This window comes from Athalia rosae, chromosome 5, assembly GCF_917208135.1.
Source record: "Athalia rosae chromosome 5, iyAthRosa1.1, whole genome shotgun sequence".
Taxonomy (NCBI): Eukaryota; Metazoa; Arthropoda; class Insecta; order Hymenoptera; family Athaliidae; genus Athalia; species Athalia rosae.
The window spans coordinates 3,990,709-4,018,577 of NC_064030.1; the positions used below are offsets into that span (position 1 = coordinate 3,990,709).

A 27,869-nucleotide genomic window follows, 5' to 3' on the forward strand; every position below is an offset into this window, starting at 1 on the left:
ACAACTAACGATAAAAAATATTGATACATTTCGTTATACCTTCTCTCGGCATGCGAGTAATAAAGTCGAACGTGTACAATCGGTAGAAATATTGTCGATTGGCAACGAAGGCCAACCTTATCTAAGACATTTGCCACGTTAAACTTGAAGACCGTATACTATAAAGGGTGACTCATTCACCCCTTGTATTTGAGGCAATATTCAACGCTCGTAAAACTAGTAGATATACACGCCCGTTCAAAGCTGAAAGACAAAGAAATTGCACGTGAATTTCGTACGGTAGAAAATAAAACCGGAATGAATAACCCTGTTAAAAAAGTGACGTTAATAGACGAGGCTGACTAGGAACGTATTGACCTAGTACATCCATCTACATTGGAGTCAATTATGTTCGTTTCACTGCCAGCCATGAGACAAGCACATTTGATTAACATGATGCCTCCATTTTTTTTCGTCCGATATCTCTGCACGTGTTCGCGGTGAGAACCGCGAGCATTTGACAATTTACTTTCGATTCTTCGTTTTTTTCAAATATTTTGCCCGCAGTCTCGTCTGCCGATTCGAATCGCCAAAAACTTCTGAAGCAATTGAAAATATCGAGTGCTTACGGCGGAGCCCTCGAAGTTTTTGAGGTGGAGATTGTATAATTTGGAACATTCGTATATAGCTTGCACTTTTCAGTTGTCGCGAAACATCACGTTCGACGATTAGGTGCTACAGCTTCAGGTTGGCTTGAAATACGAGTTCAGTTGTAAAAATAATATAAGTTATGTGACGAAGACATTAAAAATAAATACCGCACAGTCGAGATCTTCAGCTTTTGGTTCGAGACAATTAGAAACTGACGGATCGTGTGCACGGGTTATAAACATTTTATACAAACTGAAGCGAGCTTGCAACGTTATCCCGTTCGGTCGCCGACCCTTTTGACTATTTTTAGCAAAACTTCGAGTAAAAATTATCAGGCTCTACGATAAGAGCAGACTCCATCCGTGTACATGTACATTGTACACCTATATATATACCGAAAGTATATAGAACATATACATGAAGACTATAAAACAGAGTGACACGCAAACCCTCGTAAGGTATCAGAGCTTTCCTTCAATAAAACGTTACGTGCTGCGATTCTGCGAATCTTTTATAACGAGGTATATACGGAGTAGGTATATATTGGGAACAAATTGAAGATCAGGTACGATCGTATACCGATCTAAAAATAATAGTAATCGTAAAAAGTGTCCAATAAATCAAATTTGTTACTTCAAATATGTGCACAATTACTGGCAAAAGATTGCGGCTATCAACGTAATTTGTTTAACAATAATTTTTTTTTTATATACGCCGGCGCAAGATTCTCTATTATTTTTATCTCGACTAACAATCTCGTATATGCATGGGAATTTTTGGGTAACCACCCTCTAGATAATTCTATAGCATGCACGTAAATAAATATGAACATCTCAAGTCGCTCGCACGCGATATGTACGAAGGACAAATATCGGATTAATCAAGTGCATATATTTACAATGCAATTTGCATACTTAAACCACGACATGAATCTGCGACTACGACTCTGCTAATAATAAACTGTACAGATATCTACAACTATTATGTGCATTCTGTGAACAATAGAAGAAATTTAACAAAAAAAATCGCGGAATCTGATCAAATTTCGTGTTATTCACGAAAATTTCGGTCGCAAATCGTTACTGATTGTGTGGAAAGAGTTGATGTGGTGTAATTATTTTTCCCTCCCTCGTTCGATAAGCGTTTGAGAAAGAAAAATAGGTCGTATATCATGAGAAAAAATTTCGGAAAAGTTAACGCGTTGTCAAGGTGAATTCCGAGGTGAATTCGGAACTTTCATTCTCGAAATGCTTTCAGCTTTAACATTTGAAGTTGTACGAACAGTGCGACGGTGATACAAAAAAAATGAATGTTCTTTCGGAATAACCAACCGAATCTTCTGCATTTCTGCAGATGTGAAACTCGTTTTACAATATTCATATACTCTATGCATAGAATATGTTATAACTATGCTCTATGGATCTATAATTACCACGATTCCAGATACCTCGCGAATGGAGGTTATTGGAAATATCTTAATAATTCACACTCGAACGTACCACATTATACGTTTACAACTACGTACGCAGCATTATTATTTAAACTATTCACATGACGTTGGGAATATGTCGAAAGATTCATGACTTAACGCATATTATTCCCTCATCGTGTTGTAAATGGTTCCGTATCCGAACACACATACATATATTGTCACATATATAAATGTTACCTAAGGTTTACAAGGTATTCTAATTTTAAAACCCGCATTATTGAATGGCCACGAGACAAACTGACTGTCGCCGGTTTAACGAAATTATATTTCAACATCGGGTGTGTATTCGACATCTGAAAGAAAAAAAAACAAAAAAAAAAAAACTACTTCGCAGATGTTCGAAGGGGAGAATAATTGTAGAACTTTCTAGAAAGAGATTATAATTCTTTTGTATAATTAATAAAATCAATATGGACAGTAGTAATTAGTTACACTCGAAAAACCGGTGAGAGATTTCCCGAGTTCCTAACGGTTAAAGCTAACCAGGTTATTTTGCGAACGATCGATTTTCGATCGTATGTGCACTTCAAGATATAACATAAGCGGGATATGAAACGCCCAAAAATCTTACCAATTTTAACGACCTACTCTGTATAGGCTGTAATTCGGTCGCTCGATTAATATGCCAGGTATTAAAGAGCGCTTAAAAATTAAAAGGACAATGAAACGATGTTAACCACTTGTTGCGAAATCGTTTATAAATCTTGACAAAGTCTGGCACGTGGGAATTTCAACACTTGCAAATAATGCCGTAGCGTTGTATACGCATATAGGTATATACGTACGCAATAACAGAAGCTTGTGAGGTCGACGTCAAATTAATTATTCTTTTGATTCTCTTTTCTATTTAGGGCATTTCATGCAGAGTCAACTGAACTTATAACCCCGACGATTTATAACATTTCTCAGATTTTACTCCTAACTTTTATCCCCCTCCCAGATGCACAAAAATTTTCACGATTAAATTATACTGAAATTGCATCTCTACCCAAATCCATCATAGAAACAAATACGCAAAATCAACGATGAATGGGAAATTAAGGAGAAAAAGAAGAATGAAAAATTGGATCACATTATGAATCGAGAGATCGAAGGATAAAAATGCAATAATATACGCGGGTGTTTTTAACGGGGAAATTTTCCAGCCACGAAATATTATAATAATAAAATTCTCCGGTCATTCCGCACGCGATATTCTCATACGCCGTGGTCTGACCTCATCGAACAGGAATGACGTCATGTCATAGTCGGCGACTTTCTTAGGGCTTGCGGCGGTCACAAAACCAGTATACACCTAGTCTACCTAGACGCGAATGGATTTATAAAAGTTTTTCAAGTTTTTCGCTGAAAAATTATTCGCTGACAACGGTCAGATTTTATCGCTTGTATATACGGTTAGAACGTCACGAATTGAATCTATATATTCTGTTATCGTTATCATTTTTTCTCTCGTGAATTTAGATGATTGCCTGGAATATCATTAAGAAATAAGATATAAAATAAAATTAGAACGAACAGGTAATAATTCAAAAAATAAAACTAAAAAAATTACGTTTTTATCTACAATATTTTTATGTTACGTCCACACCCACATACACATATTCACGTGTAACAGTGCACATGCTTCTGTTCTCTGACGTAAAACAACACGCCCACGTTGAAAACGCACAACTCAATCAGAGGGGGAAAAAAATGTTGATGACGTCAGTGTCAACGTGTATTCGAGGTCAAGGTGGGTCAAGGTTACGTTACCTACAACTGGTCACAGCGAAGAACTAAAAATGATGTTGTGTGCATGGATGAAAGAGATATTTAATGGTTAGAAAAAAGAATTAAATAATAAATAAATAAGAATCGTATGAATATACTGAGTATTAATTACACGCGTGTGCAAAATCTCCTTATAAATAATCTCATTGTCAGTTAAGGACGGCGAGGGCATCCATTAAAGGTAAGTAGGTATAGGGGTGAAGCGAACACCGGGACGGTTATATGGTCAGTCGTAAAATATCCGAGCGAAGTACGTTTCGTTGATTTATCTTATTTTATTTTCTCATTTCTACGCACGCATTGTGACATAATCCTTGATTACGGAGATCGGCGAAACCGATAGTGATTATTACAGAGGTCGTATACCTAGATGTACAAGTATTTTCTCGGCTTCATTAACTGGTCCGTTAATTAATTTCCTAATCAAGAGAGGTGCGAAAAAAACCAAAAAAGACAAAGTAGGACTTGATTCATTAAAGTCTGAAGATGAACCTTGAGATATTTTTTTTTCATTTTTATTTCATCTGGTTTTTCTTTTTTTTTTCTAATTTTGTTTAAGAGTTTTTGGTGTAGGTGGTATCTGTATAGTAATAAACGAGTAGAAAGTAAATTGGAATAAACTTTGACTTGAGTTTGAGGTACGTAGGCGAATAACTAATTTGAAGAAACTAGTTAGACTTTTATATATATCTTCATTGTTTGTTGAGTTAATTTAATTTCACTTTGAACTTTTTGCTTCACCCTACACAAACATATACCGCGATAAGGGAGGTAATGGGCGGCACAGAAACCCTTTATGATTCTACTTTATACAAAGAATGATAAAAATTGCCCGTCAGTCGGTCGGGACTGTCAATAAATTACACCGATGTTTGATAACGTCTGCCACTCCCCCGCAATATAATCGCTGTGCAGTCTGAGCGAATAGAGCAAAAAATATCGAGTTACATTTCGAATCACATTCATGAATAAGGAATATTTCTCTCACGTTTATAATCCGGATATAATTTTCCGGAATTTTCAAATTTTCCAATCAAAGAACTATAAACAGGCCGAAATATTCGACGAGAGGCGTGAATTGCAGAAAATAAAATAACGCCTGTCCAGAGATCGATCGTGCTTGTAATTCAACGCATCTCGTGATACAACACACGACGCGCTTACAAATCGATTCAATGAATGAGTCCACCCGTTATACTTAAAACTCATGGCCAAATTGGGCAGGGCACAATAAAAAGCACAAATGTTTGATTCGGGTATCTGTATAATTCTCTTTTTTTCTTCTCTTCCTCCTTTACTGTCCTAATTCGCATTAATCAGTATCTCCGAAGACTACTATATGATTCTCGGGCATACACACGTATTTCGTTTGTAAATGACATGGAACAACAAGAAAAAAAAATGGTTCAATAAAATGAATAAATACAAGTGCCAGCTCATTGCGGGGTGGGACGAAATTGGGGTGGATAATTATTGCAATCGAAAGTTTATTGGGAAACCTTGATCGACGGAAAGAGCTATCTACCCTATGGTATACGTATATTAAATGGAGTGAAATCGGCGTTCTTCGAAGGACTGGTATAAAAACTTGTTTGAAAAAATGTTCTTCCTATCCATCTTTTTATTTATTTAACTTATTATTATTGTTCAGTGGTTTACGCGACCGCCACGATCACCGCAAGGATGCTGTCGTCTCGATCAAATCCGCGAGTGTCTTTTATAGTTATAAGCCGGGCTCGGGTACATCGAGAGAATGTCGCCAAACGCGTTTGTACGCTCGACACTCGACATTCCATCGATCTTGATCGGATCAGAAGTTACTGGACAAAGTTGAATAAGAAGATCTATTTGATAAACGAACATATATGCGTATGGGTACGTAAAATAAATAAAAATTAAGAGGCGAGTACGGCAATCCCGATAGAACAACGTCAGCCCGATATGGCGACGATGTGCGTTCGTGACCCGATCCCGGAGATCCATTTTCATTTTCCCTGCCAACTCACGCTCTCCTATTCAGAAATATACTCGCTAACTATACACCCTCAAAAGTGACAAGATCGCGGTTATTTGACGGTAGTCTGGAATCATGTTCGCACCTGACAGTGCGGAAATTGGAAACGATGGCAAATTTACTAAAAGACTATACCCGCCGTAACGCGGATCCATCAATCACGTCGAGGTTCAAGTTATCCGATGTATAAATATCTAGGTCGATAAACCCAATAATTCAAATATACAATAATGTCAAACGAGCTGTACGTGTGACGTACGATTAAGAAACCTCATTAAGAATAGGGTATATGGATATCGTGGGGCTGACTAAACTTCGATTGGGTGGGATATCATGTTCGTATAATATCATGATGAAACCATTAACTCGGCACCTCGCATACTTAAAACGTATGTGTTATGTGTAGGTTAATTGGAGAATTATATGTCTTATCATTCGATCGCAAGAAATTTCTGCCCTCGAACTATATAATGATGCAATGACATTTAAAATCGCTGGTTAATGACGCTGATGAACGTGGATATAATATACAATGATCACGATAATGTCCAGTTGAAAATTAAAAAAAAAAAATGCATACATCTCATATAGTTATCAGATAACCGTTCGTATAATTTTATTAAATGTGTCGCATCAGCGGCATAAATGAGCCTTTTCATGGTCACGGGTGTAATTTTTTCATACGGTGTACTATATTCTGTTATATACGATCGCGTCCATTAATTCATCGCATTGCATGCTTTCTTCTCGATAATACTTGACTTTTTATTATCCAGTTATTCCCTCTATTTTCGATCATTTCTTTTCCTTCTTCGTTTTAATTCAACGGTCTATCGAACAGTTGGTTTTTCTCTGCCCGTATCACTATACTATCCTGTCAGTGTCGAGGTATCGCCTTCTGACGGAGTCTCAAGGTTTGGTTGAATAATCGACTACTGACGTAATTACGAACGTGTTATACGATTGCTTATAGATTATTTGCTATTTAAAAAAACTATTCGAATTGCCGCTGGCAACCTAACCCATATAGTTGACATAAGGACTAATTACTCTTCACTGCAGGAAATGCTATAAGGTCATTGAAAATGGGAAGTTGTGTACTCTGCCATTTTTCTTTCAACATACGCCCATCAACATTTTGCTGTTACCCGTTCAACAGACGAACGAAAATTCTACCAACTTTTGGCGCTGAAAGAATAAGATATTGAGGAAGTGAAGATAAAATAAAAAAGAAGAGGAAGAACAATGTGCTTCTAAAAAAAAAAAAATTGGTAAATATTTAACAACTACCCCCGTTCGTCGATACGCGAAGTGATTTATGATTAGAGGGAGGTAGAGTTCCGGTTGGCTGTTGTATCGATATAATTTATTAGTAATAGCAGTTGTCAGTGAACACATTCGAGATTCACATACCAATATCTGTCCATCTAGGTGGTATACACACACAAAGCTGATAATAATTGATGAATGTCGATAGATGATTTTTCTGTACCTACACGGATCGGAAACTATACAGGCAATAAACTTATCCACGCGAATTCAGCCGCCGTGCGGATTAATCGCGCAATAAATTACAACGATATAATATACACAATAAGTGGTGTACAGTTTTCGAGAAAATATCATCAGCCCTTCTGATCGACGATAAAGAGGCGAGAGACTCGAATATAAAAATCATCGACAAAAATTATTATCGTAGATAAAATAAATAGATTTTTGTACAGAAAAACTTGCACGCAATACGGACGCGTGCAGTATCGTTATGCACGGAGATATAGCTGATCCGCGATGAGTTACAGATAAGGTAATGTATATGCGGTCATTTGATGTGGAGATCGTTGTCGAGATATTTCCAACAAAATTATTATCGATGTATCAATACGCCTACAATGCATCAATATCTACGACGATCTAGCTGCAAAAATTGTACACGGGGTTACTTTAATTTGCCAAGAAAAGTTTATTCATAGAACTAACTAGTGCGGAAGTTGATGCCCGCGTGCGATCTTTGATATAAATTATCCGATAAAATCTGCATCAGCGATTTTAGCATTCGAATCACCGGACCATGCGTAGTGACCCTGACTTTGCTCGTTCTGGCGTGCCGTAAGTATGCTATACTAATAGCGATTACACGCGAATCGTATCGTACGACCGTTTAGAAAAGTAAAAAATAAAAATAAAAAATGGGAGAGATAAAATGTATAGAATTTGAAAAAGTAAAACGAAAAAAAAACGAGTGACACGTGGAGCAGCGACGAGAGTACGTATCATTGTTTCCGCACGTGGAGAAAAACACGCGGGCGCGATTCCAATTTGCTTGTTTTTCTTCCTTGTATATTTTCATCCCTTGCGGTGCGACGCGATACCTTTGGCAAATTGTGGTGACACAGCTGTGGTAATTTGATGGGCGCCCAAGTTGAAAAACAACTCAGTTTCTTACAAATTTTCTAATACAAGAGAAGACCTATGTATCTGGATTGAACATTTTTTTCAATACTTCATTAATTGCTATTGCAATTAGGAGGAAAATAAAAGTAATTCAGTCGGCGTGACTTTTTACAAAGCGCAATTCATGATATCCAAGCAATTACTGAAATCAATTTCTCTTATCTGTAACAAGTAATCAAGTAATCATCACCTTTACACTCTACACGCGTTATTTGATCGAGAGATTCTACTCGCAAGAAATGAACTGCAGCAAGTACTTCCATCTACTGTATAAGTTCAATTATAACATTGCAGATTACACCGACGACGTGTGGCGCAAATTAGCCAAGCTGCATCTAAATTCCTGCATCATTTCATCTACTGCTATACAGTTTAATAGCGAACATCATTACACCGGGTTGGACTCTGTACTCATCGTAATTATTCGCGTCATTACGTAAATTGGTATTTTCTTTTCTTTTTTTTTTTTTTTGTTCTGTTTTCTTTCTGTCATCCGCAAGATGGGCGAAATCTCTACCTACACCTTTACGCATATATGCACGTGAAGGTGTACAGTAGGACTAGGTTGGAGAGCAATAAAATTTCGAATTTTTGAACGTCAAATATCGCCCACCCTTTAGAGCTTAGGTCATAGCGAATGTTACGGAGGTTTGAAATCAACCGCGATTCCGTGACTCGTTAATAGTTTGAAATGACGAAATTGAACGCGGTAAAAAGTCGTGCTGGGTAATTACTAATTAGTTTAACTATTTAATTTTTTTTTACTTCTATTAAAATCTACTCTGTCGCGTTTTAACTCACTGAAATTTCACGGTTACATCTCGTCATTTGGTTACAACCATATGACGTCAATTTTCGTCACACCGGTAAAGTTGTACACGAAAAACATCGCAGTACGTGCGGTCGGACGTATCAGCAATTTGTTAAAGAAGCCTTACATTCGAAGCAAACGGTAGTGATTGAAGATATGACAACAAAAAACCAGTTCCTCCTCCTCCAATTTTAAAAAAAAAAAGGAAGAACTTTTTCCTTTTCTTTTTCCTTTGCACCGCAGTACCCGTAACTCCTGTACAAACGTTGTGTAGTAATTGTTGCCGAAGGAAACGACCATGACACAGTTCATGTGTATCTATCTATACATCGCGTTATAGGTATATGCGATACTCGTACGCGGATACGCGAGAGTAGATCCTATTTTTCGAGTTACACATCATAATTCGCCACCCACACTTTATTCACATCACCCCTTCATCCGCGGATCGTACGACGAATATTATAGTATACGCGTACGAGGCGACCTCAAAAACGATCTTTGGAGTACAGGTTCAAAATATTTTGCATCGAAACTCGATCGGCCCACGTTTACCGGAACAACGAATTTATAGTTCTATGAATTTAATTAACTAATTGGACCGAGAGCGATACAAATATTTGTGAACGTTTTACTACGGGGGTCCGACAGAGTAAACTCACAGCATTGATTTCGGTCGAGTTTTTAAACAGAAATTCAAACCTGCCTTTGGAATATCACGGAGAGGGGGTGGGGAGTCTATAATATGATAAATCGATTCGAGCTAATAGGTCGCGGTTTATAATAACGTTTGCCAAAGCATACTGCGCTCTCCTGTTTCATTTGGGTGGACGTTTCGTCGGTGTGTCAAATACACAAGCGCATATTCATACGTGTTGCGTGGTGGGCATATGATGGAATACGGTTTCAAGCGATGATGTAGGTGCCGATATTTCGAGAGCTATTTACATTTATATTAAAAAATGACGCACCCTGCAGCAGAAACAGCAACGCCGAACGGTTATATAGCCTACATAAATGGTCGACCGAGTTTCGAGGAGTTTTATACTCTTCGAATGTTTTAGGCTTATGCGAGTCCAAATACAACATATCGTATATTTAACGGTCGAACACGGAAATTTGGGAACAAAGAAAGAAATAACAATCGTTGTGCATGGTAAAAATATTTCGGTAACCAGACGACAAAGGTTCGAGGACTTATTTGTCGCTCTATTTTTCAATTCATCTAGTCATGACCTAAAAAATATTTCATTTTTCTAGTACAGATTGCTTTTTGAAGACGATTTACCTCCGTCGCGTCTACACGAGAGATTTTACTTTACAAATCGGGAACACACGTCGTTTAATTACGAGTGAAAATACGAGCAATAAACCGTGAATTTACGATATGATGTAATAATAGAATAATATTAATGGAATATATCGCCTTCCAATTATAGCTGCGGCGGAGTGGTCATATAATCGTAGCGTTACGGCAAATGCGAGGCAAAGCAGAGCTGCACCGAGCGTTTGTTGCAGGAAAAAAAAATCCCTGACACTATCGCGAGTGTCATATTCAGAGTTTTGCACAATCATCAGCACACGTATCAATCTGGTATACACTTCGGTAATTATGTAGAGTAAATAATTCTGTCGCACGATTATGTATTGTAATATTACGGTGTTAGATATTATGGCGAACTGTTGTTACGTAATAAACTGCGAACCTTATGTGTATGTACACGTATGCATAAACTAATCAAGCGATCGGGAGTCCCTCTCAATCGAACAAGTTTTCACTATGAAAAATAGAATCACCGTTCAAAGATCCGAAGGATCCTCCGGAGGTATTTCGTCCACCTGTATCTCATACGTAGCTAAAAGTCAACAGATATGTATATATTGAAAATCAATTGCGTTGAAAATATAAAAATCAGTCGATCAAAAAATAATCTCACATGGGTTTAAAAACTTTTGCGTTTATGGCTATAATTCGTGCATTCGGAATTGAATATTATGTACCTGCTCAATAGCATAATTATTACAACATCTGTGACAATGAATTAACAATATACATCACTGTACATGCATGATCTAGCGACCGTGAGATACACTCCAGGGTCGCCTCTCACTCAAGGTATACGTTCGTTTTTTAATATAAATCGATATCCTCCACCACAAATAAAATCATCGTATTGATTGTAATGCCTCACTGCCATCGGTCCAAATGAAAGTATACAATGCGCCAATGATTTACAACAACGGGTAATCTGATTCTGCAAAGGATTTTCGACGATGCGATTTTGCCAAGTCAGATTTCACGTCGGCAAGATCGAAACTACGAGAGAAAAAAAAAATTGACTTGAACGGAGTATAAAAAAAAAAAAAAAATCACCGATCCAATGAAGCTTGCGGTGCGGACGGTACCTTTACTTCTTATCTCGTTCCCTGTGGTCGAACGGATAAAGATAGATTCTGATATCTCTATATCTTGTTATTTCTTCCTTTAAATTTTTATTCTTCTTGCAATGTCAGAAAGTACGAGCGTTGTGCAAGTATTAACAGCCTTTGACGGTTGATACGGTGATACGTATATCTGAACAGTTTCATTATGGCCTTTCGAAAGCGAAAAAAATAACGAATATATAAAAGTCTAATTATTATTCGTACGCAAACTTTTTTTGGTATATAAAATTTAAGTAAAATTTTCGTACTTTGCAAACGATGGTATGTGGATGAGATTCATCAAAAGAGTAAGGGCCGAATAAATGTCTTCGATCATTAATTCCACTTTAATTGAAGATCTTTTTTCTTCTTTCGTTTGAACAGAAACACATCTTTAATACGGTGTTCAAAGAAGAGCGTTGATATCTACGTACGAGTCAGATTTAACGCTCAGTTTCAAACTTCTTCGTGAATTAACGTCCACGTTGAGTCTGTTGAATATATCTATATGAACGTTGGTAAACCTTGCTAAAAACCAGGCACACATTTCAAGTTTCACACGACACGAAAGCGATAAAGGTAAAACAAGAGTCGACGAGGCTACAAATACGTACGCATCGGTCGGGGGAACACAGTCGTGCGTTTCTATGCAAGTTGAATACATGCCCATTTATGTACCCATGTACCTTCGATATATAACCAAAGTATACATGCAAACATGAAAGGGTGTCGCTATGTTTTTAGGGGTCAATCGATAAGAGAACCCACGTTGAGAATTAGGTCAGTGACACGCGCGTCGACACGCAACACGCAACCATTCACCATATCCCATATACATTAGGGTGGGTTGAATAAAAATTGTTGTTTCTCATCTTCTTAACATGGGGCAGAATTTGTACCTTATAAAAAAAGAAAATTTTTCAAATGTGGAAAAAATTTTTTACTCGATATTTTGAAATAGCCCACTCGGTTTAAATAAATAATTAATCAAGTGGGGTACTTCCAGCAAAAAAAAATTTTCCACCTGATGATTACTCGATCGATTGCATGAGTGGATGATTTTGGCTTTCAGATTTGAATTTCGGAGCTGATTATACGTGAGATTACCCTTCAAAAGCCAAAAAAAAATCGATTTTTGGGCCAGAAGTAAAGTAGTTTAAAAATTGATTGTATTACACTTTTCTTACGTATTTTGACCTCAGGAATCCGAATCTGGAAGAAAAATTGATCTATCTCTAAAATTGACCGAGTTATCGCCAATTTTCAGCTTTTTGGGGTCGAAAATAAAAAATTAATTTTTTGATCTATCTAAATGTAATTTGAGCTCAGGAATCCGAATCCGGAGGAAAAATTGATCTATCTGGGAAAATGACCGAGTTATGCCCATTTTTTCGCATTTTTTACCATAAAAATGGAGATATCTCGAAGGGAAAAAATCGTAGCTCAATTTTCTCAACGGATTCGTGTTCCTGGGGTCAAAATACATAAGAAAAGTGCCATACGATCAATTTTAAAAAATAAAAATTTTTGGCCAAAATTTGAGATTTTTCCAAGGGGTACCCCTTACGATTTTTTCAAATTTTGACCAAAAATTTTTATTTTTAAAAATTGATCGTATGGCACTTTTCTTATGTATTTTGACCTCAGAAACACGAATCCGTTGTCCAAATTGAGCTACGATTTTTTGCCTTCGAGATATCCTCAAATTTATGCCAAAAAATGCGAAAAAATTGGGATAACTCGGTCATTTTTGCAGATAGATCAATTTTTCTTTCGGATTCGGATTCCTGAGCTCAAATTACATTAATATAGACTAAAAAATCAATTTTTAATTTTTGACCCCAAAAAGCTGAAAATTGGCGATAACTCGATCAATTTTAGAGATAGGTAAAATTTTCTTTCAGATTCGGATTCCTGAGGTCAAAATACGTAAGAAAAGCATATTAAACCCAATTTAAAGAATGATTTATTTTTTGCTCAAAAATCGAATTTGGTTTTGGTTCTTCAAGAGTAATCTCACGTATAATCAGCTCAGGAATCCAAATCTGAAAGCCAAAATCATCTACTCGTGCAATCGATCGAGTAATCATTAGGTGGAAAAAATGTTTCACTCGATATTTTGAGGTAGCCCACTCGTTTTTCGAATAAATAAATAATCAAGTCGGGTACTTCCAGCAATAAAATTGTTTTCAACCCACCCCAATATACATACTGCACTTGTAATACACCTATATACACGCACTAGATAACGCACAAACTACACCTATGTAGAGGGCACATTAGGTATGTAAGGGACAACAGATAACCGAGAGAGCTTCAAGGCCAAAAGGGTTGACACACATGAGTATATACTAATATTACCTTTTGATGTCCATCCATCTCTATACATCTGCCCACCTGGCACACCTTCGCAACCGCATATATAAACCGTTACATTATACGTATGCTTATACGGTTTGTATGCTAGAATTTTGAATTTTTTATAATTTTTCTCCCTTTTCTTTTCTTTTTTTCTTTTGCAAAAATGTTGCGGCAAACATACTCAAATATTAACCAGACACGCAATGGGTGTATGTCGGCGCGTAGAAATAACAATAACGAAAAAAGAGAAAAAAAAAAATTGACAAAGTAAATTCGTCCTAATAGCGCTATGATGCCGCGGGCGAAATGCCTATGTAGGTACCTACTCAATTTTTTAACGGTACAAAAAAAGGATTACAACCAAAGCTACGGTATGTAGTACGCTGTACTGCACCGTAATGTAATTGCTGAACGCGTGAGGTTTTTTTTAAAGAAAATAACCATATAGGCATTCATCGTAAATAGGCACGTGCCTTATCGCAAATTTTGTGGCCTGAAGGATACATTCTGCTTACTATTTCATTTGGTTTCATTTATTAATCCATTAAAATTTTTTAAAAATACGACGTAGAAGTACGTTAACCGAGTTTAGGAGTAAAGAAGAGAAAAACAATTGTACATGTAGTAGGTAGACTGATGAATTGCCGAATAATTTTTGATTATTTGTTTAAAAAATCCCGACTTTTTGGTTCTTATTTTTTCTCTCTCTCCCTATTTACAACACGATCACATGTTGAGAAATACGTTCGTATACTTTCGTTCATCGTTCGACGTAAAAAACCAGTACGTTGGAAAAAAAAAGAAACGAAAAAGGAAAGAACAGGAAAAAATATTTGTGAAGATGATGAATAATTCAGTACGGTGATACCGCGTCTGTCGACTGGGATATTTTTCGTCTTGTGTATATCATAGTCAGAGGAATATTATTTGCAAAAAAATATTATCAATATTATTATTAATAATAAGGATGATGATAATTATGATGGTATGTAATTGTAACGAATTCATTCCTACGTTGCTTCAAGAAAATTAAACTGATCACTAATAATATAGAATATGATAATGATCCTTGAAGATTATTACAATAGATTTAATTGTAAGATAATACAATCGGTGCTATTACATCTGCCAGATGGATATCTTATATACCTTATACCTACAATGCTTATAAAATTAAATGAGGAAAAGAAAGAAAGAAAAAAAAAAATACGGTGAAAAATATGCCAGCCGCAATGTGCAGCCGCGTGATTTTTCACGAGTACGACAATACATGTAAAGATTTTTGAACGAATAAACGCTGAATTTTTAAAAGCGAAATGAATATTGCAGTAGCAATCTGTGCTAAGTAAAGTACATATGGCAATTTGACATTTAATCTGTTGACTCGTAAACGCTAGTATAGCGATGGATAATTGCGGCGCCTATAATCAACGGGAGTTAAAATTCTTCACGACTAATTCCGAGCGCGGTATGATGAATTTATAATTTTTATTGTAATGAGATGACCGGACTGGAGCGTCGATCGATGTTATTTTCGTGATTTCTAGTCAGCCGTGAATAATTTTCCAAGTCTTTCACTTTTCGAAAATTAAAGATTTTAATCTAATTATATGATGAACGTGCGTAAACATTTTTTTATACGTGAAATCCAAAAAAATCCTTTCTATTTTTTTCTTCTCTTATTCAATATTTTTTCATTGTATTTCCCTGCTATATTTCCCGTTTTTTACAGACCACAACAAGTTCAAGTTATGGCATTTCCCCTCCGCATCCGATCACGTAACCAAACTCGGATCTGATCGTGGTTGGGAAGATACGCGTCATAATCCTGACCACTGAAAATTGTCTGGTCTGACAGAATCCCACGTGTTTTCTCTTTGGTTTTGTCAGGATTATGGCTGTACTGTCCATAAAATTGACGAAACACATATACATTGGGCTAATTGCTCTTTGCAATCCGGTTCGACGAAAAAAGTAAAACAAAAAAAAAAAATGAAGCCAAGAAACGACCTACTATATCCCGAGTAACGTCGCGTGCATATTTCCATCTCCGTAAATGACTAGCCAAGGTCAAAAACTGTGACGGCTTTGTTAACCAACGAAATTAGAAGGGCTTCAATATCCATACGATATCTATTTGTCTATCTGTAATGCATATAGTATGTACGATACAAATATACACGTTTACTTACATGATGGATAACGGAATTGTGAATAGATACCCTATATTTATCTAATGATTAAAATATGGCTCTAATGCAATCTCAGACTTTTATCGCGTAGCGAGATTTAAAATCTAAATTCAAATATTTCCCTGATAAGATCATTATTATGTATAAAATTCTAGGCGCCTATGACGTTCGAAAATCTCACGCCATATCCATAAACGAGATCCGTATCATGAGAATTGCAAGATTTTGAAATTTGCAAATCGTTCTGACATCAGAGATCAAATAATGGACGTAAGTGAAATCTCTTCGACAAACTTGGGAGTACTGGAAGATCTTTGGCATAAAGGTAAAATAAATTTCATACATTTCAAATGTAATATGTACGGAACTTCGACCGCTTTGAAGTTTGAAACAATCGCACAAGGGATGAGTCTCAAACTGACGATAAAACCAAAGTGCAGAGTTCCCTCGAAAAGAACCTCCAACCGTAGTTATAAATATAATTTTCTTATCTCCTCTATTTTCTCGTTGGAAAACTTTTATATTAAAAGTTTCAATGCCGAATTGATATACTGCAGCCCAATCGATTTATATCTTCAATCTCTTAAACTTCTGGCACATATCTTAAACTCGTAACGTTTTTTCCCCCCCTCTAAGTTACTCTGCAATGAACTTCGTTACCCTGAGGTAAACCTTCGGCACCGTGTTGCCCTTAAAACTAAGACGTCGGTCAGAAACGGCTAATATAATTCGCTTGAAAGCACAGGAATGATTCTATTATATTTGACGAGTGGCTCAGAAATCGATGTACACGAGTACAACAAAAGTATAGTGAAATAAAAGTTATTGATGTGCAAAAAAGATACAAGGTATGGTAGAGTAGTAGTACTCGAAATACGAGTAGGTATAGTAATCATGTACATTACAAATTGGAATGCGTTTAGCCACGTCCGAAATCGTTTGTCGCATATATCGTCAATAAAAGCATTCGTAATAGCTAGATTTCATGATAACATATACGTATCATCGAACGTCCGTCAATCGCCATACATTCGGTTGGCGTGACAACAAAAATCGATAAAAACCGATGACCTTTCCATTAACTCAATGCACACAGCCCGCATTGATGAGTTGAGAGAAAAATGAGAATGAAAAGATCTTCCACGAACGGACTGAAAAATTTTCCGGATCCATTCCATGAATCCACTGTGGTATTTGAGAGATCCATGTGTTCAAAGTGACTCAAGCAAATATATTCCGTATGAAATAGAAGTACAATAAGGAAAAATTATCAGCTCACCCAACATAGACTCTGCAGGTTGAATTGTTCACTCGTTGATCGCTGCTGAACCTTCGTCTGTCTTCGAAGAAATCTTTAAGGGCTGTAACTCCAAGTACAAAAATAACAGGAAGCATGGCAACTTCTTTTCCAAAAGCATTGATTGCCGGTATCCAATTAAGCAATAATATCGATAGAAAATATATATTTGCTACCCTATGGAACTGCTCGAGAAGATTGCGAGGCAGAAAGCTCAGCGCGGTATATTTCGTTGTGCGTACTCTGCAGATCAGGTAATAAAGAGGAGACATATTATACAGAGAAAACAAAGATACATACATATTTCAGCGATATGAAAATCATTAGACGTTACCTGTTACCCACTCTAAGCCCGTTGGGATGCTGAGTCTTTGGCGTTTTTGGCGGGACCAAGTGGTTTGGAACAATCGTCCTTAATCTAGGTTCTTCGGCAGTAGGACCGAAGCATCGTGCCCAAAGTCTCCTCCACCAGGGAGGCGCGGCGCTACGCCTTATCGTGTAGATAGACTCGGATCTACATCGAGCCAAAAATAAATCAAAATACTTTCTTCGAGTCACAGAAAAAACCAGAAACATGACTCTGGATCGCAATCAATTCAATTTTACATCAAATAATATAAGCCCACGTTTGGTTCGGTGACTCTGAAGAAATACATATATATTACCTGGATGCCTGGCGCGAGTGTCCCCGAAAGGATGGAACTTTTCCTCCTGTAGATGGTCTGGGATCTTCTCGGTGTCCCGGTGGCAGTATAAAGTCTGTTTTTGAGCCAACCCGACTGTGTCCAGTGACAGGTTGCGGTCCGTGAACATCTACGACTTGCCCTTGACTGAAGGCTCTTTGGTGTCCGGGTTTTTTCAGGGCCGAGGGTCTGGCCGTGGCCCCAGCCGATGACGTAGCCGCAACAAGACCCGACGCCAGAACCCCGCCATGGCTTGCAGATCGAGCGTGAGTCTTCAAACTCGACGTCCTGGACCCTACTATCGCGGTGTTTATAGGCCCCAAATTCATCATCGGCATCGTCGATGTCGTTTGATTGTTGCTTCCCGTTTGCAGTGCAAAAGTCGCAGTCCCGCTGTTCGACGAAATGGTCGCGACACCGCTCGCAGTCGTTGGTTGCGACAGCAGAGTTTGCTGTACTCCTCCATACTGTTGTTGTTGTTGTTGTTGTTGTTGTTGCTGACCTGTTGAATTGTTGCTTATGCTGTACAAAGGTGCGACGTTGTTCTGAGTCTGCAATGCTCCGGGGAACACGTACAGAGATGCTCTGTGATCGTTGTCGCTGTTCGCTGCTTCCAGGACACTTTCGGACATACTGGCACATCTGTCAATCAAGCAACAGAAAAAACCGTGTTGTATAACTGCGAGAATCACTGGTTTTCACATTAATATTTTCTCTGCGACGATCTTGGTTTTCTACGTTTCAACTGTATGAAATAAAAAATATCATTAATCGGTATTTTGTGCGGACATGTTGGATGTAATCCTGATGAATAAAAAATTCATTCCGTATACTCCGAATGGAATCGAGAAGATACAAACGTGTTATGACTTTTAATGCGTAGCAGCTATTAGTTTTATGGGATAGATTTGGATTCGTTTTTTCCTTATTTTTTTACATAATATATCAACATCTTTTTTCATAGGTTTGGCCAGTCGGGTATATCTCGCCTCGTCAGAAATGGCCTTAAGTTATGCGGTGGGCGAGCTGCTTTGTCAGCTCTTGAATTATTCGCGTGTATAGGTATACAACACGGGGTTTTACACGTGTTTGAACAGCAGACATTGAGAGGTCGATTCGAATATTTGCGGAACCGTTCGTCCCTATACTTAGCTAAACTTCACTTCGCCAACCGCTGATACAGTGTCCTTTGTAACGGGTGCGCGCGTTTTACGTATGGCAAAAATTTTAATCGCAAATCTGTGAAATTCTGGGTGTCACTTGAAACGCATGTAAACAGCACTCAGAACTCGAGTTTGCAGCGAGAGGGAAAACCGATAGGAAGCACTCTTCAAAATTCGACGCGTCATGATTCCTATACATATCTGCAGCACGCAGCGTACGCAGACGCATATAGCTACGAGAAATCGTATATATTTCGGGAAATTCTAAAAATTGTTTCGCACATTTCGCTCTGCGAAGACTTCGATATTCTAAAACAGATCCAACTAAATAGATGAAAACTTTTACACAATAGATAGATAGGCGAGGTTTATCGTTCAACGCGTATGACGAGACAGGTGAATAGTGCCGCGTAATAGCTAGACCGTATTCACACCAAACGTCAAAACTATACGAAGCAGCTGTTGTCTAATTGAAACATCTAATCAACATCCGACTCAAACATCCCGTTCCATTACGCGGTATATTTACTTTCAAAGTGTATGGGTAATATACGGATATCAATGGCGTTTCGCAAAATGGTATATAGGAGGTAGTTGGCATACCCGCCCTATACTTATTCATACAAAAGTATTCCTAACACAGGAAAAGAAATGACTACGACGGGTTACATATAATAATGGAGATAAAATATTCTGACGCGTACTTACAGCACAGGATATATTGGTTAGGAATATTCTAATCTCATATTTCGTTAAAACAACTTTGGCACGCGTTCGTCAAGATATTGAAAATTTTATTGTGAGTTGTATCGTTAAACGCGTCAACGAATGTAATAAAATATAAAAAATTATTAGACTGTGTAGGGGATGGTGGGGCGAAACGGGTTGCTTAAGAAAACCGTGAGAAGAAAAATAATTCAAATCCACAATGATGTTCGAAGTCCTTGTGATCATTTTAAAAAATTATTTACGCAATTCTTGGGGTACCCCATTATACCCCGCGTTCCCCTACAGACACGGTCTAGACTCAAAATATACCTATCACACAGTGAAGAGAATTTGACAATCAATTCGCGCTAGCATGTTTTATATCAGCATGCCTACAATTTCGTAAGTTAATTATAACAGTGCGGATGTAGCGAACATTTTTATGGCATCAATAACAGGGTTATATATCCAAATTCAGAAACGGAATGGGTGAATAATACATGTATGATGAATAAATTTGATAAATTTAAAATAAAAGTCAACTTTCGAGTGAGGTAAAAGAATTACAAGGACGACACGTTGTGAGATGTACGAATACGGAGAATGAAATATCTCGCGCGCTCTATAACCCAAGCCTGGAGATTGTATCAAATCTGCAGACTCGTTTTGTAAAATTTTTACACGCATGTAACAGTTCAATTCGCTAAAAATTCCGTTTCAAAATCACCTCTCCAAAAAGGAATTGGAACAAGGAAAGGTACGCAATGACAAAAAGATCAGATTCATTAAAGCCTATTTACGGTGGTGCATTTAAAGCTTTTTATTGTATGATTTTTTGACACACGTGTGTCCCAAACTTTTAACCGTGGTAAACAATTTATTACGCATTTGCGTAAGCACGTATGTCACTGGCTCAACTGACATAAGAAATACATATGATGACCGATAAAAGAAGACAAAAAAACTATCGGATCCCCGCCGAGATTCAAAAATAGGCAACTTGTTTTATGTCCAACATCAAGCGAACCACAGAAACGAAGTTCAATTTGATGCTGCAAATTTTTTTTACATTTTCTATTCTACTAGGCGGACATACGATGGACGGTAAAACTCGTCTACTTGACAAGTGTGTGCATAATATATTAAAAACGCCTTCTTATTCATATAGAGCACATTCCAGTTAAAACTACACGTACGTCGTGTACCTATGCATGTTATTTCGAATCGTGATCTCTCGTCTTGCTTTCACCGAAGCGTGGGAAGAAGAAAATTCAATAGGATAATTCGCTAAAAATTTTCATTGTTTAAATACGGCTTGAATCTAAGATTTTTTCGACGCTCAATTTTCTTGCGACAAAATGACGATGGTTTACAGTTATATTTATATACCCATGTCCCGAAAAGGCTTTTCGCGATGGCTGCAGGTACGCCTATCGCCTCACTTTCCATTTTCCTTTCGCAAAATTTCGCGACAATTTCTAAACTGCGGTTAAAATATGTACATAAGTTATTATTCGCGTTGTACTTTATCAAAATTGATAGGAATAATTATTATTCGGTGAATAAAGTATCAGGAATTAGCCGGATAGAAGCTACTTTATTTCTTTGTCAACTGCATTATTCTCTATGATAGAAACTTACAAGTTCGCACTATTTTTTGTGCGATTGTCAGTGACTCAAATATTTTTACTCGGTCAGGAACGGTAATGAATCTTATTAGAGTTCGCTGCGTGGAGTAAAACCGCGAGTATCTTTTCCACCAATAACGGTGCTTTTGTATTCCTCTTGAAAAATCAAACGACGTTATTATACCACGCAGAAGGCTCGAAACTTTATCGTCGCGGACTTGAGGTTTTTTTTCGTATTTCCTGTATAAATTACCGCTTCATTTTTGTGGTTTCCTCGTTAATTTATCAAGAACGGTTTTCATGGACTCAAAGGTTTTGTTGATCTAAAAATAATTACTTCCAGACAGGAGGAATCTTGGCACCGGGAAAAATTCGCGGGTTAAATCTAGTAGCTCTTTTTACTGCCATTTTTATGTGGTCAGCGACTAATTTAATGACGATAAGAATTCAAGGAAAATGCCCGGTTTTTTTTTAAGTTTGTGCGACATTGGGCCTTGAAATAGATAACAGTTTCCGGTTGCTCAAAAATATCATCTCCGTACCAAAACGTAAAGCTAACTTTGGTCTCCAGGGATGATCGCGGTATCGGTCTAATAACTAACAATAGAATATTTATTAATATAGTGGCTTGAAAAATATCTGTCTATTTTTTTTTTTTTTTCTGGCGGAAAAAATATCTCCAGTAGAAGAGAGAACTCTGAACGTCAGAAGGGAATTCAATCTTCGGGAGAACGAATGAACGAAATTAAAAAACGAAGGATATTATTCGAAACGTGTGAAATGTGAATTTTTAAATATTGCTAGCAGCAAGTCTGGACCATGGGTATGGTAGGTGGACTGAAGGTAAGGCTAGAGTTGGAAAATACAGGTTTTTCAAATAGAAATGAAACATCTGTTATGGAATGGACCAATCTCTGTAGCGGTAGCGAGGCCGCTGAGGCTGGATGCACGTGTGTGCGTTAAAAGAGAAGAATCTGAGGAAGAAGAAAAAGAAGAGATAAAGGAGGAGGAGGATGAGGAAGAGAACGACGCTCATGCACTGGCAGATACAGAAGATAATTTCAGGAGAAAATATGGACCTACATTTTTCCAGGCGTCTAAACACTTCCACGTTGCTTCAATAACAGTTTTGAAGATTCCTCTGGGGCGAACTGAGGTCTGTTCTCACATCAAATTCGAAAGTACATTTTTATTATGTACGTACAATAATGACCACATTCTACATGTGAATTTTCACCACAACTTTTGACAATGATAACCGCGTAAAACACAAACGTTACGAGGGTTATAAGAGCAAATACGGTTCACTGTAGCTCAACACGAACTTTTCCTTTATATTTTTTTTTCAATCTATGTTACGAATATTACACTTAATAAATGAATATTTTTAAACATATTTATCCCACGGTTTTGGAGTTTTTTAAAAAAAACATCACGTACACTCGTACACGTTCTAACCTATTTCATTCAATGAACTTCAACATGCGTGTACATTTAAACCACAATGTCTTTTTTTAAGTTTATAATCTTATATAATCCCTCATTTATTTATTTATTTATCTATTTATCATTTTAATTATTTTTTTCTTCATCATACGTATCTTTTAGTATGGTTAATTTTCTTCTTTCCACGACACCTCGTTTAATTACACAGTTATTATCAATAATCGAGTAACTTTACAAGGTAATCGCGAAATAAATTAAAAAAAAAAAAAAACAATAATAATATATTTGTAAATAGAAGGAATGTTAGGGAAAAATAGAGCGTGAAAGATACACACGCGCACACCTGACTCGCAGCTCAGAGGCGAGTGAACTGACGGCGTGTCTAGCGGTGCAGCGTGTCGCACGTACAACGCCACCTCACGGAATATCCCAAATTCAAGTACACCAACCCCTAAAATTTTCTACTAGAATAGGATGTAACGGGTGTCGGAATAAAATGTAACAGAAATTGCAACACCACCATTGTCAGTATTCGAATGCCTGTATCAGATATCGGCATAGATTTGCATAATGCAATTTGAGGATTATCTTATTCTGTTTGAATCTTTCTTCATTGGGAGTACATAGCATTCGATATTATTATTACAATATCCAAATCACGATAACGCATTTGCTTTCAATGGAAATAATTGAGAATTAGTTATCAAATGGTTTTATATCAAATATGCATCCTGATCGTCCTATTTGACCTTGTATATGCGTGATGCAGAGACTGGTCTGATTTTTACTCAATATCTAATCACTGTAAGCAAGTCGCAACCAATGTTAGTTATCGGCACATACGTAAATTGAATTTTTTATTTGGAATGATAAGTTTTATAAATAGATATACAATACGAATGTGCGCAAATGCATATTATCTGCGTATAGCAACTCTGCAATCTTTTTTCGTATAATATATATCAATGGTATAATCATTTGCTATTGAAATTGAAATAACAAAGCGCACGGATCTCACATTCTGCTTCTAAAAATTCTGTGCAGTTTTTCGAAATGTAGTAAGATTCAAAAATAATTTAAGATAAGATCTTCTAGGGATATTTGTCGAAGAATTGTTTCAACTCAAAGCCACGTCCATACATCCCACTGATATAACCGCATAACCGGTTCGGGTTGTTCCACCTTTCATGTTACGCCCTCCTCGTGTAATCGCATTCACGTCCACCCGATATACGGAAAGTTTTTGATTGGAGGGGATGAAATTGACGTAGAGTGCCAGGAGGAAGGCAGCAGCAGCAGCAGCAGCAGCAAATAGCCAGCATTTCGTTCGTTCTCCGTTGGTTCTTGGTGAATCCGTGATCGTTATCCGTGACTTTGTACTTCGTGGTGCCATATCCTCATTGCTTCGACTCGTTTCGGCGTATCTAGGCAACTTTTTGCCCACGGAAGTTGCGAGTTGGCAAACTGAGTGGTAGCAGCTAACAATTGTTATAGTAGCCTTTGGCAAGAGTGAATAATAGTGCAATAAGCTTTTATTAATCGAGTACTAATATACTTCGGTCTTAAGATGGATGAGGAATACGACGCTATTGTCCTCGGAACGGGACTAAAGGAGTGCATCCTTAGCGGGATGTTATCCGTTAGCGGGAAAAAGGTTCTACATGTCGATCGCAACAAGTACTACGGCGGTGAATCCGCCTCCATAACGCCACTCGAAGACCTATTCAGGTATAATGATAATAAACGTTTCACAGATCTTTCCAATCTCATCGAAGTTATTAAGGTTCGCTGCTAATTATTACCCCCTACGTGCTTTTGGTGCACAGATCCTCCTATTTTTCCTTATCCACGCGACATCACCTTGGGACCAAGGTGTTGTCACGAAACACCGGGAAGAATATTGATTTTTATGTATATCTATGTACTCGCCAATTTAATGAACAGATGGGGCACCTATATCATGTTTCTAAAAAATTATCATATGTCTCTTGTAGTTCGCTCGCTGGTGGTAGAAAAAGGAGGTTTCGTAAGTCAGAGATAAGCCGGCTGTCAAATTGTTCTAGATACCAATTTAAAGAATTGTATTTTCTGAGGCCACTGTACGGTTGAAATGTTAAAATTATGCAGACACGCTATCTGGCGTTCCGGAGCACCGGAACTTTGGCAATAACCATCGTAAACTGACCTTAGGGGGGGGATTGATTAAATACAAAATTTCCCTCATTAAAATGTAGTTGCTACTGGGTTCTATGCACCGGTTGAATTTATGTGTACCGTAACTACGGTATATTAAATATCGATATCAATTCGAACTGCGGGTAAAATACTCATGAATTTCTATAGCGGCGTACAGTGCACTTTTTAGGTAACGGTTTCGCATGGCTGAGGAGATCAGTGATGTCGGACATCGAGCATTTTACTTCCATTTTTTGCGAATGCGCGCCGTCAGGATACTGAACAACCTTATAAAAACCAGAATTACGTATACCCTGGAGTATAAGCGGATTTTATACACGTCCGTTCTTGAAACCAATTACGGTGGGGAAGTTTAACGACGACGACGTTCTCGCGTTATATGGAAAACCCCATGCCTATTCTCTTGTATCGATTTCCACGAATTGTCTGACCATACTCAAAAGCCTATACATCCCTGACCTAGGGGATCTTGAGAACACGCAAATAATGACAAAAAAAATAATTACAAATCGTTTACCCACTTCCCGATACCTCTGAGGGCTCAAATTACCCCACTCAGTATAACGCAAAATAATCATCCGTCATGGTCAATTCTCGTTGAATTTCTCTCCTGCACTATTCAGTACCGGTACCAGGAATGTAGCTACAGGATGCTCCAAAAGGGGCCCTCAGAAAAATGAAAGATTCGGTCTTTGTTCATCAAGTGAACTTGAAATGAAACATTTTCCGTTCTATCTTATCCTATCACGTTCATGGTACCTTATTTAACATATTCTGAATTTTTGTGTATTTTAGCAAATTTAAAGCACCACCACCGGATGAAACCTACGGCCGTGGTAGAGAATGGAATGTGGATTTGATTCCCAAGTTTTTGATGGCAAATGGCATGCTTGTGAAGCTCTTAATTCACACCGGAGTAACTCGGTATCTTGAATTCAAGTGCGTAGAGGGTTCCTATGTATACAAGTCTGGAAAAATTTCCAAAGTGCCTATCGATCAGCAGGAAGCATTAACTAGCGATTTGATGGGAATTTTTGAAAAGAGACGATTCCGAAACTTCTTGATCTGGGTTCAGAATGTCCAAGAAGACGACCCTAAGACCTGGGATGGATTTGATCCATTTTCAAACAACATGCAAGCCCTCTACAGCAAATTCAATATCGACAAGAATACGCAAGACTTCACTGGTCATGCACTTGCTTTGTACAGGTATGAATTTATTCGTCGATTTATTTAGAATACCATTAGTGTTTCCACCACAATTATCATTAATATTTTGATTTCTGAAATCAGGGATGATGACTACATTGTTCAAAGTGCTATTGGTACTATTCGGAGAATCAAATTGTATAGTGACAGCTTGGCACGCTATGGAAAGTCTCCATACCTATACCCAATGTATGGTTTAGGGGAACTACCCCAAGGTTTTGCGCGGCTAAGTGCGATTTATGGAGGCACTTACATGCTAGACAAACCCATAGACGAAATTGTCATGGAGGACGGCAAGGTGAAAGACTGGCTTTAGGGCACGAATTTACTCTCTGTTCTTTGCAGTCATTATTATTTTTTTATGATGCCCATGTCAAGTTTCCCTTGTAGTGATTCATACCACGATTTGGATACATGACTTTATCCTTATTTTTTGCATCAATCTATCCTATTTATCCTATTCATATCGAGTTTCTATAAAAAATCCAGTAGATAAAATATAGAACTTTAATATTTTAGCAATGGTATAATTGACTATTTTTTTATAGGTAGTTGGAGTTCGTTCTGGAACGGAAGTAGCTAAGTGCAAGCAGGTATTTTGCGACCCAACTTACGTTCCTGATAAGGTCCGTAAAGTAGCACAAGTGATAAGATGCATTTGCCTTTTGGACCATCCAATTTCAGGAACTGGTGATGCTCTTTCAACACAGATTATCATCCCACAGAAACAGGTGTGCATATACTTTGTGCTCAAATTTTGTTTACCTTTATCGGTCAAAAACTTGTACAATTGATTCAAATGATTAGTAACAAAATACCTTCTCAACACAGGTTAATCGCAACTCTGATATCTATGTGTCGTTGGTATCACATACACATCAAGTAGCAGCCAAAGGCTGGTTTGTAGCAATGGTGTCAACTACGGTGGAAACAAGTAATCCCGTAGCTGAAATCAAGCCCGGTATTGATCTGCTTGGTCCGATTAGACAGAAATTTTTTTCTGTTTCGGACTATATGGAGCCAACTGACAATGGTTTGGATAGTCAATTATTCATTTCAACAAGCTACGATGCCACAACGCATTTCGAAACAACTTGCCTGGATGTTTTGGACATTTTTAAACGCGCTACCGGAGAAGAATTTGACTTCAACAAAGTCAAGCAAGAATTAGGGGACGAAGATCAGTAACCATAATTAGTGAATGAATTGATATACGATGCTTGGATTTAATTCAAGCCTAATCCAAAGGGTTCATTACATCCCGTACTATAAGTATCATTATTCTTAATTTTGTTAAGTCTAGGATACTGTGAACACGATGTATGTATCATAAGATGTATGAAAAAAAAGTCAATGAATTTTATCCACTTGCTCTACAATCTTTATTTACATGA

The 27,869-nt window shown here is 37.5% G+C and overlaps 2 protein-coding genes across 6 annotated transcripts in view; one reads left to right on the forward strand and one right to left on the reverse strand.

Moving 5' to 3' along the window:
• LOC105690932 (phospholipid-transporting ATPase VD) overlaps positions 1-27,869 on the reverse strand; it is a 48,050-nt gene that overhangs the window by 14,443 nt on the left and 5,738 nt on the right. For 4 of the 5 annotated variants that reach the window (XR_007278579.1, XR_007278578.1, XM_012409105.3 and 1 more), the window contains exons 1-4: positions 22,708-23,432; positions 18,108-18,767; positions 17,777-17,956; positions 17,425-17,685 (exon numbers count right to left, since the gene is read on the reverse strand). Coding sequence is in view for 3 of the 5 variants with exons in the window: in XM_012409105.3 (XP_012264528.2) it covers positions 17,425-17,685; positions 17,777-17,956; positions 18,108-18,757 (1,091 nt within the window). In the remaining 2 variants the exon portion in view is untranslated. Of the gene's footprint in view, positions 1-17,424; positions 17,686-17,776; positions 17,957-18,107; positions 18,768-22,707; positions 23,433-27,869 lie in introns of those variants that run through there. The other variant, XM_048655848.1, reaches the window with a different exon arrangement.
• On the forward strand, positions 24,317-27,838 carry LOC105690953 (rab GDP dissociation inhibitor alpha). Its single transcript, XM_012409144.3, has 5 exons — positions 24,317-24,798; positions 26,062-26,475; positions 26,560-26,773; positions 27,024-27,206; positions 27,307-27,838. The coding sequence occupies exons 1-5, from the start codon at positions 24,638-24,640 to the stop codon at positions 27,661-27,663; spliced, it is 1,329 nt and encodes a 442-aa protein (XP_012264567.2). The 5' UTR covers positions 24,317-24,637; the 3' UTR covers positions 27,664-27,838.